The sequence below is a fragment of the Polyodon spathula genome, chromosome 1, assembly GCF_017654505.1.
Source record: "Polyodon spathula isolate WHYD16114869_AA chromosome 1, ASM1765450v1, whole genome shotgun sequence".
NCBI classification, from domain to species: Eukaryota; Metazoa; Chordata; class Actinopteri; order Acipenseriformes; family Polyodontidae; genus Polyodon; species Polyodon spathula.
The window spans coordinates 24,696,984-24,708,638 of record NC_054534.1 but is presented as its reverse complement, the minus strand read 5'-3'; the positions used below and the strand labels follow the sequence as shown (position 1 = coordinate 24,708,638).

Sequence of the window (11,655 nt, the reverse complement as noted above, 5' to 3'; positions counted from 1 at the left end):
GTTCAACAATATAACCATATTAATCAATAAAAGTAAACAATCCGTTTTTTTTTTTTTTTTTTTTTTTTATACTTGCGACTAAGGATTCCTGTCTTTGGAATTAATAGTAATCAAAAACAATTCAACTGTTTTGTCCTGAAAATTGTTTTGGAAAAACCAGAAAGAGTCAAAAACATAAAGTCTTCTAGAGACGAACCATGTGGATAGATGTCTGCTAATACAATGGAATAGATGTGAGCCAACTGACAGGGACAGGAAGATAAAACCACTTACGATACCTTTTCCTGAAATTACAAAACAAAGCATCTGCGTACAGAAACATTAGGCAGTTGTCTGTACGCTGTAAGTCCTGAATTTGGAGTGTGTATGCATTGCTGCAGCTTTCAAATTCTAGGACAATGATGGAATTATTGGACAATTATTGGATGGTAAATGCTAGAAACCCCTGGTAGGCTGTCACACAAATGAAGTCAGCCAGTGGTCTGGCACTGAGGGTGGCTTCCGGATCTGTAATGAGGCCATATAGAAATGACCGCTAGGGTTCACTTGGAGTTTCCACCAGTAATTTCTTCTCCCTGAAACAGTGATTTTTTCAAGGATTTTCTATTGCAAACACTTTTATACTGGACTAGAGCGTCTGGAGAGAGGTGGTTTGAAAACGAGGGTTGTGCCGCAGTAATTTCTGAAGTTTTCCAATTATTAACTCACAGTTGCCAAAGAGAAAGCAGCTGTGACTAACTTGAGAAATTCAGCTCTTAATAACCTTTTGAGGAGCAGACCCATGGTGGAAAAATGTCATTAGCTTGGAAGTGCGTAATGATCTATCAGAAGCAACAGAATGGTATAATTGGATATTTAAGAGGTAAGCATTTAAATATTCAGAACATATAGGAGGTGTATCATTTTAACGGGGCGCAGTAATTTAGCAATTGATCAGTGAAAAAAACTCAAAGCAATAGAACTTGGCCTTAGTGTAATTGCACCAAATGCTTAATCATCTGGAAGAGGGATCACATCATTGAGAACATTAAAGATTAGCAGAATTCAGGATGTTTTATTTAGGGCAGCAGTGCAAAGTGGCGGAGTGACTTTATAACCCAACTCTCGTTGGACGAGATTAGAATGAAAGCATCAGCTGTGGTGCCAACCACTAGTACCTGTTTTTGAAGACAGTCTGGTCTCTGTGCTACAAGTTCCAAGGAAAGGTCCAATAAGGCATGAAGGCACTGAATGTTCGATTTGGCAGCTTCCTCCAACACCAGCAACCCCAACGACCCTAGCAAGCACTGTAAATACTTAATACAGCAATATATAACGTAATGATATTCTGAGAACACCTGCATTTTACCTTCTTAATGCCATTATGCTGCATGCTAAGATACACAGTGGATAGTAGGCAGAAATAGTAAATAGTATATTATAAAATGGATATTGACCAACTTAAGTGTTTTATTTATATCAGATAAAATGTACTGTGTGGAGTTACTGTGAGATAAATGAGCTTTTGCTTGTTGGCAAGAAACCCATAACTTAGCTTTCTGTTTGACTGCAGTAGCCTGCCTAAAAGTGATTAACATTAAAAAGGACTTTGCAGTAGGAAGAACCAGCCGTTACATACCAGTTTTTCTGTCAAAGCTCCTCTCGAAGGTGCAGTAGATGCTGTAGAAATTAGTTAAGCTGGTGAAAGTTGTTTTGCACACAGTACCAAGTGAGAAGACAATGCCAAAGCATTTGATTAATACAGTGGCCAGATTCATCGGTGTCTGAGGGGTGTGAACCTGTAGAGGACTAAAATGGAGCTCCACATTTCAATAGACACGTTACTCGGGTTTAGCTCTGTTACATCACATCACAGTTTTAATTGGCTCAATATTACCCTTGTTGTGTCCAGTGCTAGCTGCTTTGAGATAGATACAGTAGGTTCAACCTTCAAAAAAAATGTCCAGCAGTCATACCAAAGATGGATTTGGTCTTTAAAGGATTTATACCCTCTCATTTTACAAAATACAGTATCAATTATTTATTTAAGGGTGACCTTTTTTAAGAATAATGTTCATATTTGTATGTTCATTCTATTATTGTAGATTTAACCCATTGAGAACCATTGTGCTCATTTGAGGACAGGCTACTTCGTCATTTTTGGAGCATTTTTAACTGACATTTACCTGTTACTTAAATGCTCTCTTTAACTATATTGTTATGATAACTTACTCCAATATTCTTAACCACAAAAGTTAAGTTTAAATGTAATGTATCAAATTACATAAATAACATGTGTTTTGATTTTTTTCAAAGAAAAATTAATTTGGTACTGAATGGGTTAATGATAAATCAATCTAGCATACAAGCAGATTCATTTGAAGGTCTCATTAAAAATAATAAAAAAAAAAAAGTCCATTAATATGTCTGTAAAACATCACACAAAGACATTTTGCAAATCATGTATGGCCCCTTTTTTTAGGTATGCAGTAGACCAGAGAGAACAATGGGATGATATGAGATATGAAACAAGAAGCTCTCAGATTCTCACCCCTAGCAGCCCATTATAATACAAAACTCAGAGATCATTAAGTATTCCCCATTAAGTATTTCTCTTGTGTAGAAGATTTTTTAAAAGTTTAGGGATTAAGTGAAATGTTGGACACTTTCTAACCCGATTAAAAAAATCCATTAAGTATAGTCATTACAAATGGTCTGCACAGGTCAGATCTACCACCAAATGAAACAGTCTTGTATGTGGTTAATTTTAATTTCTCCTTGATCGCTGTGTGTAGTTTACTGGCCATTCATATTATTCTTCTGTGGACGTGACAACAGTCTATTCGATTGATAAGGTCATTTGCACCTACAGTATATTCTGTAAATGGTCCTATTGTAAGTGCAAAAAAACAGCATTATTTTTTAATGACATGGAAAAGCAATTATTCGTGAGACCAAATTACTTTCTTGTAATTAAAGTCTGAATAGAGTTTGAATAGTCTACATGTACTGTGACGTAACATTTAATGAATGCCTTTTTTGGTAAGATAAAATGTTATTCAGTTAATTGGACTGCATTCTTTACCTGACACATACGTTAAAAACTAATAACTTGTCAAAAAGCAGCACTTTGTAAGAGGACATCTTCTTTAAGCATCTAATTTAGTGAGCATTTAGTAACAATCAAAAGGAACACAACAGACTGCCTACCGGTAATGAAGTGCCCCAGTCATTAACAAATGTGCCACAGAACACAAGGCACAATTCAAGTTGAAACACGTTAAAGTTTAATGCTGTAGAGTACAATCTTTTTTTGTGTTTTAAAATAAGTCATTGTGTGCAGGGTATCTCTAATTACATAAGACACCATTTTACAGTTTGAGCAGCCAGAACTACTTCGCTTTGCACAACATCTCGAATATAATTAAAGACACACAACACGTATGCGCTTATCAATCACAGCTGAAAAATCAACCAATAACTTGGGTGTATCTTATTCTAAGAGACACCATTTGTACAGTTTGAGCTGTATTGTGACATATTATCATGTAACACCCTGTCAATAAGCCTTTGTTTTTGTTGCTAAAACAATGGCAGAGTAAAGCCTGAAACCACCAGAATCATGTAAGGATGACATACCATTCTTAATACAGTAGTAGAAATATACTTAATTTCATTTTTGTCTCTTTTCTCCTCCAGGATTAATGGGTTAATATCAGCAAATACTCAGATCAGCAGAAGAGTCTGCCTAAAGTTAAACTAGGGTATGCCTTTATTTTCTAGAGGGTTATATTCAGTTTACATGGATGGAAAACATTTTTGGGAAAATGTAGAAGAGATTACATTTTTGAAGGTTTGTAAGGATCTAGCAAGTTGATAAAACATTGTATGGTAACCCTGCTTTTTTCCCAAACTAGTCCAAACTAGACTATGCACATTATCATAATGAAATACATGGTGATAGCTGTAGAACTTGTAGGAACAGCGTACTGCATGTACAAACATGTCATTATCATATCTTGCAAGTATGTTTTAATGCTTGATTTATTCTTCTTATATTTTTCCAGGTGCCCAGAGAGATGAAATACAAAAAGTCTCAAAAAGACAAGAAATCCAAACTGTTGAAAAATTGGGAAATTATTGATTAAATAATACAGCGATGCAAAAACTACAGTAACAAATTCCGAAATGTACCTGTAATCATTAAAAAAATAGTTTGTGAACAGAAATCTGTCAGGAAAGGATTAATTTTTTCATGTACGACACCCATGATCGAATGTAACCTAGGGAAACACACACTATGGCCATCACATTAGGTCACAGGTCAAAGTGAAAGGTGCTGTTACATTTTGTCTGCAGAGTTTCCATAACACTGAAAATCTGACGTTGTCAGCTTAAATGGTTTGAAATACATGCTTAATAAAACAATCTAATAAAACATTATTATTGTACCTACTGTACATTTTTTTTAAAATAGTTAAAAAGATGTATACACATAATTCTGCCAGTTCAAATACATTATTTAGAAAACATACACACACACACATACATTTTCATTAGATCAAATAAACAATACAACAAATCAGTTTGTAGCAAGAAGTAAGTCTGTAACAAGTAGAAACCATACATCTGATCTCCTTTGTCTATATAACATAACAATGACATCTAGTGGGCACAAAAAATATGTAGCCTTATGTCTTGAAAAAAAACAAACAAAAAAAATAACTTTTTTATAGGCTTTACATCATTTTTGATTTGGTGACCTGCCAATATTCAACACCAAAATGTAACTCTGAATTACCTTTAGCATCTTGACTTCACAGGTGTACAGATAGGGTTTGTGCATGGTATCATTGCATACCCAGTAAAAAATGGACTCTGCAATGTAGAAAAGGACTGGCAGTTGCTCTGGGTCAAATGGAGCATGGTCCACAGAAACTAGAAGAATATCTAATGATTCTTAAACAGAAACAAACAACAAACCATTAACAAGTATTTGTAAAACAACAATTGTAATGATTTTCATGACACAATTGCTAGTTTTACAGTATTTGAATTGTATTTAAAGTTCCAACTTGTGTTAGCATGCTGGAGTTAGCAATCACTGCTTATATTAATAATACCTGCCTATTGAATCTAAAAAATGATATGTTCTTGTTTAAGGAACACTTTATATCATACACTATTTTTTTTCTAATACTTACAGTATTTTCTAACTGCTGCATAGTGCACTGTGCAACATTCAAATGCTTCCCCACAATCAGCTTTGGGGAGTTTTTTCAGGAGCAATGCTTGCTGGAATAATTAATATGCATGGCAAAAAAGCATTAGAAGCAGAAGCAACAATAGAAATGGATTAAAAACACTAATAGGATATTAAACAGATAAGAAATTAAATATTAGGACAATTCAGATTATATAATTCCATTTAAGATCACTTGTTTAACTAGATTTTTAAAACTGGTAAATTTGTCTTTAAGAAAGTTCTGATAATTGATTTGAAATGTAATACATAAAGTAAAACTATTCCCCTTCACAGCTCAAATTTTCAATGGCAAATCTGATCCAAAGGTAAAGTGAGTACCTGGAAGAGTAAATACATACCTTCTTGTATTTTACCTCTGCATAGTGCCAGTAACAATAGCTCTGACCAGGCTAGCGGTAGGTCAACATGATTTCCTGAATCGAGTGAACTCAACCTAGCTCTAAGTTATAAAAGAGCATTTAAAAAAGCATGAATGTACTGTAGTGTTTCATTTATCAAAGTGGACAAAATAATATAAAAAAGAGGTACAATTTTAAGCAATATTAAAATAATTACAAACAGCTAATGATGGCATGTATAATACTGTTGGTCATGCATCTGTGTTTTACATTTTACATCTACATTTTTAATATAGCTTGAAAAAAACCCTTTACAGTTGTGATAAAACTTGGTTCAGACATTCTTTACCACAATTTATTGACAGCATAATGGTCATCCCTTATAAAAATGTGCACAGTAATTTTGCAGTTTTCCTTTGCTTTTCCCAAGGCTACACTATGTATTAATCAGGATTTGCTATGTTTTAAATATGCTTTACCATACTGCTCTAGTCTTCACCGCGCTCATCTGTGCTTTACTGTGCTTTCAGCATGCTTTACTACCCTTTTATTATGGTAAACTTTTATAAGGTATATTCAGAGCCAGCGCTCAAAGGAAACATACGATATCACAAACATGTATTTTCATTTTAAAAAATGACATCTGGTACTACTGTACTGTGAAAAGCAAAATATCAGTTTGCTTGCCTTGCCTGCCAGGAAATTTGTTACACTTGCACTTCCGCAAGTCATTTCACCTCAGCAATTTGTTTTCGGGGTCAAGCATGTTACGGGCTGCAAATGTCAGACATTAGAAAAGCAGCTTGTTGGTTACTGACAGGAAAGAAGGGGCTGAAGGGGTCCGGACAATATTACATGAAATGGCCATGAAATTAACAATCTAAAAGCAAGATATTTACCTTAGTGTAGTACCAGACACAGCATCATGTTTTAAAATTAAAATTCCTATTTGATAAAACACCATTTCTTCCAACCTGCACATTTATGACTTATAAAGTGAATGGCATGGATTGCCTGGAAAATTCCTGGCATGATTTTGTTAGCTTTAACCACTTTAAGTAATCACTAACACAAGTGTTAGTTCTGAATATGGTAGTGTACCTGAAGATAAATGGAGACATCTGTCTGTACATCACACTTATTATTACAAGTACATAGTGTGTCTCTTATTGCCACATAGTTACCTTGGTGCGGTTGAGTATTTTTCTGGTCAGGTCCAGAAAGCATCCCTGCTCAGCAGGCTCAGGTGCATTGTTAAAACACACGATAAACTCTTCAGTAATTTCAAACGGGTTTCTAAATGAGAAGAAATATCTTAACTTAAAAAATTAAAAAAATTAAAAAAAAAAAAAAAAAACACTTGTCATTAAGGCAGTTGCTTTGTTCGAGGCATGTTCTAGGAATGGAAATCTTTTATCATATAGAAAATGGTGTGTTCCAGATATATAGGGTTAGCCTTGCATTTTCTTTCTAACCAAAGAGCACTGTGAATTTATTATTAGGTTATGCACAAAACCCAAGATATTTTAGTCCCAGGCAATCAACCTCAAAAACCAGAACAGAAGGTAACCCTATCGGACAGTGATGTTATTAATGACACTTTAATGGAGTAATGTTTTTAACCTCTGGAGCGCTATCACTGGCACCATAAAATGGCTGCTTTGATGACCAAACCCTCTATCTTTTTAGGTAACTGTTAATGGTAGTTCTGTAGTATTTTAAAAGGACTAGAAGCAAGTAGGATATTCCTTACGTAAAGAGCCATTTAAAGTCACACAGGTGATGCTACGAATACATAAGTTGTTTATGCAGAAAGTAGTTATAAACACTTTATACCTATGCACGGCATAATTTTCTTTGTTGACCTTCCATTTCTTGAGCCTTTTTAAAAATCCAATTTTTAAAAAGATAAAAACTAAGTTACACTCTGCACGTGAACGACAGAGACTGTGAAGTAACTGTGAAGGGCGATATAACAATCCAAGTAAGAAATAGCCTGTTCTTTGCAGTGTACGTTTTGCACAAGCATGGTTAAACCCTTAGGTTGGAAAAAAATAGAGATAAAAGAGAAATATATTATCTATTTATATCTAATATCGTCTATAATGATATATAATGATATTATATATATATATATAGATATAGATATATATATACACACACATATACTGCGACGAGAAACTATAGGATTGTTGTCATAAAATAGATTTATGTGTAGCTCATAACCATTTTTAACTATATATTTACGTAAAACGTATACAGATTTATATAGTAGTGTTATGCTTATTACAGCACTGTTTTAAGAAAACAACAAAGTCTGCCTTTGTCAAAATTCTTACTGTTAACGTCATCACATCATCACAATATATTCAATTTCACGGGGTTTGGGGGCAACTGTACTCACTTTATAAATATAGGAGTATCTGAGAAAAAGATAAAATAACTTATATCTAGAAATTGTTCTACCTTTGTATTTAAATGGGTTTTTTTTTTTGTTTTGTTTTTTTTGTTTTTTTTTTTTTGTTTGTTTTGGGGTTTTTTTTGTTTTTTTTTAATTATTATTAACTACTATTCCCATAATCCTTCTCATCCACAAAGCGGATGGGGCAGATATGTTTCCTGTCTATACAGAGAGTGTGCGAGGTTGACAGTTCTCTTTCATTGTTTTGCAGGAAGAGGTCTGATGTTGTTTTTATTGTCAACACTGTAACCATTTCTGATATAGTGAACACGTTACAAATTTCATCGTAACGTTTTTTTTTTTTTTTTTTTTTTTTTTTTTGCTGTCGTTATTTTGTGCATCTCTTGTCTACTCTATGATTTCTCAGCGACCCGAGAGTTTAACTTATAGGGGCAGAGAGGATCCTCCCTATGGAAGTGGATTCGCAGCAAGGTCATTTAATAATTCATCCAGCACGGATATTCCACATTGGGTGTCAACACCTCCTGACATCCCCGGGAGCAGGAACCTCCACTGGGGAGAAAGAACCCCCCAGTATGGCCCAGCTACACCTATTGCCCAGTGGCCCAGTGATGATTCGGTACAGGGTGGACCATCCGGTGGTAAGCGAGCAGTACTGTCAAGTGTAGCTGTTTGGTGAATCATTCAAAACAAAAGTATATGAACGTATATGAAAAAACGATGTATACACAATGAGTAATATTTTAAAGTCTCAATGCTACGTTTTACTTATTAAAAAAAATAAATAAATAAATAATATTACACAAACCAAGCGTCAGCTGCACAGCTGGATAGCCTGTGTCATACCGGTTCTAGAAATTGTTGTCAATGCGGTTCTCGGTGAGTAATTATTCCCACTTTACTTCAAATATATATTTGTATTTTAAACCCAAAATATTTACGGAGCCACTGACTGGCTTTTTGCATCAAAAAACAAACTGGATACTGAAATATTTGTATTGAACCTGATATGTTACAGTGTTGGCATGGCGCCGAATTTGCACTAGTTTCATACTATATCTTGAATAATTTTGCAGAGTTGATAACCCTTACCCCGGCCCACTGTGTTTAGCTCAGTTTAGTGGTATGCTGTTCAGTGAAAGCCAACCTAGTGTATGGTTCAACATATTTTATAATCTAAAGTCATACATCCCCTAATGATGTTAAACCAGTGCTGTAGACATGACAATTTTTAATTATTATTTTTTTAAACCCATTGAGTAATATCAATCAAGGTGCACCGAATGTCAACTGCTTGTGACAAGACCACTGGCCACTAACTGTACAACTGTTTGCTTCAAAAAACAATGTTTTCCTAGTTTCTGCGCAGGGTGAAAACCAACCAGATAGAGAGGTGGAAAAATGTTGATCTGAACATATTCTTGCCAAACTCTTCTTTCATCACACAGTGCTGAATAAACTAAAACACAACTCCCAAGGTGCAACCAACGTCAGTGATAGCCTTTGCTGTTCATTAAAGGGTTATAGTGGCTCTCAAAAGTATTCGCCCCCCTTGGACTTTTCCACATTTTATTGTGTTACAACATGGAATCAAAATGGATTTAATTAGGAGTTTTTGCCAGTGATTAACACAAAAAAAGTCCACAATGTCAAAGTGAACAATAAAATCTACAAATTGTTCTAAATTAATTACAAATATAAAACGGAACATAATTGATTGCATAAGTATTTACCCCCTTGAGTCAATATTTGGTAGAGGCACCTTTGGCAGCAATTATAGCCATGAGTCTATAAGTCTCTACCAGCTTTGCACATCTGGACACTGCAGTTTTTGCCCATTCTTCTTTGCAAAATTGCTCAAGCTCCGTCAAGTTGGATGGGGACCTTTGGTGAACAGCAATTTTCATCTCTTTCCACATATTCTCAATTGGACTGAGGTCCGAGCTTTGACTGGGCCACTCCAGGACATTGCCTTTTTTGTTTTCAAGACACTCCAGTGTGGCTTTGGCTGTATGTTTGGGGTCATTGTCCTCCTGGAAGATGAATCTTCTCCCAAGTCCCAGGTCTCTTGCAGACTTCAGCAGGTTTTCCTCCGGGATTTCTCTGTACTTTGCTGCATCCATTTTATCTTCCTTCTTTATCTCACAAGCTTTCCAGGCCGATGCAGAGAAGCATCCCCATAGCATGATGCTGCCACCACCATGCTTCACGCTAGGGATGGTGTTCTCAGGATGATGTGCGGTGTTATTCTTGCACTAAACACAGTGCTTAGCGTTGAGGCCAAAAAGCTCTATTTTGGTCCCATCAGACAGTACAATCTTCTTCCACTTGGTCTCCGAGTCTTCCACATGCCTTCTGGCAAACTGTAGCTGAGATTTGATGTGAGTTTTTTCAACAATGGCCAGTTTTGTGAAGCACCCGGGCTATTGTTGCTGTATGCAGTGTCCCAGTTCAGCCGTGGAATACTGTAACTCCTTTAGAGTTGCCATAGGCCTCTTGGTGGCCCCCCTGACTAGTGCCCTTCTCACCCAGATACTCAGTTTTTGAGGACGGCCTGTTCTAGACAGATTCACAGTTGTGCCATATTCTCTCCATTTCTCAATAATGGACTTTACTGTGCTCTGGGGAATAGTCAATGCCTTGGAAATGTTCTTATATCTTACCCCTGATTAGTGCTTTTGAAGAACCTTATTCCGGATTTGCTTTGAATGTTCCTTCATCTTCATGATGTAGTTTTTGTTAGGAAATGTACTAACCAACTGTGGGATCGCCCAGAGACAGGTGTATTTAACCTGAATTCATGTGAAACACCTTCATTGACACAGGTGGACTCCATTCAACTAATTATGTAACTTCTAAAGACAGTTGGTTGCACCAGAGCTTATTTAGGTGTGTTGTAGCAAAGCTGGTGAATACTTATGCAATCAATTATTTTCTGTTTTATATTTGTAATTAATTTAGAACAATTTGTAGATTTTATTTACATTTTTGTAAATTTTTTATATTACTTTTTTGTGTTGATCAGTGGCAAAAACTCCAAATTAAATCAATTTTGATTCCATGTTGTAACACAATAAAATGTGGAAAAGTCCAAGGGGGGGGGGGGGGGGGGGGGGGGGGGGGGGTGAATACTTTTGAGAGCCACTGTAAAAGTAGGACCCCCCACACAATTCATTGTCATTTTTTTTGGTTCCCTCCAAACCAAATTATGCCATTTTGCAGAAGGTTTGTGGTATTAATCACGCTGTGCAATAAGGGGTAGTCCATCTGTTCACATAAATTACTGGTTAAGCTTTGATTAGAACAAAATTTAAAATAAATAATCAATCAGGATCAGACAGCAGCCAAGTAAAATGTACTGTATTGTGCGAAAATAAAAACGACTTTCAGGCATACAGGCACATATTCAGGATCAGAAAACAACTGTCATGGTGTAAAGTTCAGACATTGAAGATCCAGTGGCACTACTTCCCAATTTACTGTATCTGAAAAGAAGAGGATGTTGTCTGATTATGCTTACAGAATAAGGAATCTGTCCTGCGCACTTAAAAAAATGTTTTTCTTTGTTTCAGATCAGTTAAACAGATTTGCAGGATTCGGTATTGGGTTGGCAAGGTAAAGTTTTCTTTTACTATTATACAATAGTGAAG

The 11,655-nt window shown here is 35.6% G+C and overlaps 1 protein-coding gene across 2 annotated transcripts in view; it reads left to right on the top strand.

Annotated features, from left to right (window-relative positions):
• The first annotated feature begins 8,220 nt into the window (after positions 1 to 8,220).
• The window catches only part of LOC121315938 (solute carrier family 25 member 46-like), a 28,074-nt gene continuing 24,639 nt past the window's right edge, over positions 8,221 to 11,655 (top strand). For both annotated transcript variants that reach the window (XM_041250567.1, XM_041250558.1), the window contains exons 1-2: positions 8,221 to 8,646; positions 11,578 to 11,620. In XM_041250567.1, the coding sequence (XP_041106501.1) occupies positions 8,400 to 8,646; positions 11,578 to 11,620 (290 nt within the window). In that variant the 5' untranslated portion in view covers positions 8,221 to 8,399. The remainder of the gene's footprint in view (positions 8,647 to 11,577; positions 11,621 to 11,655) is intronic.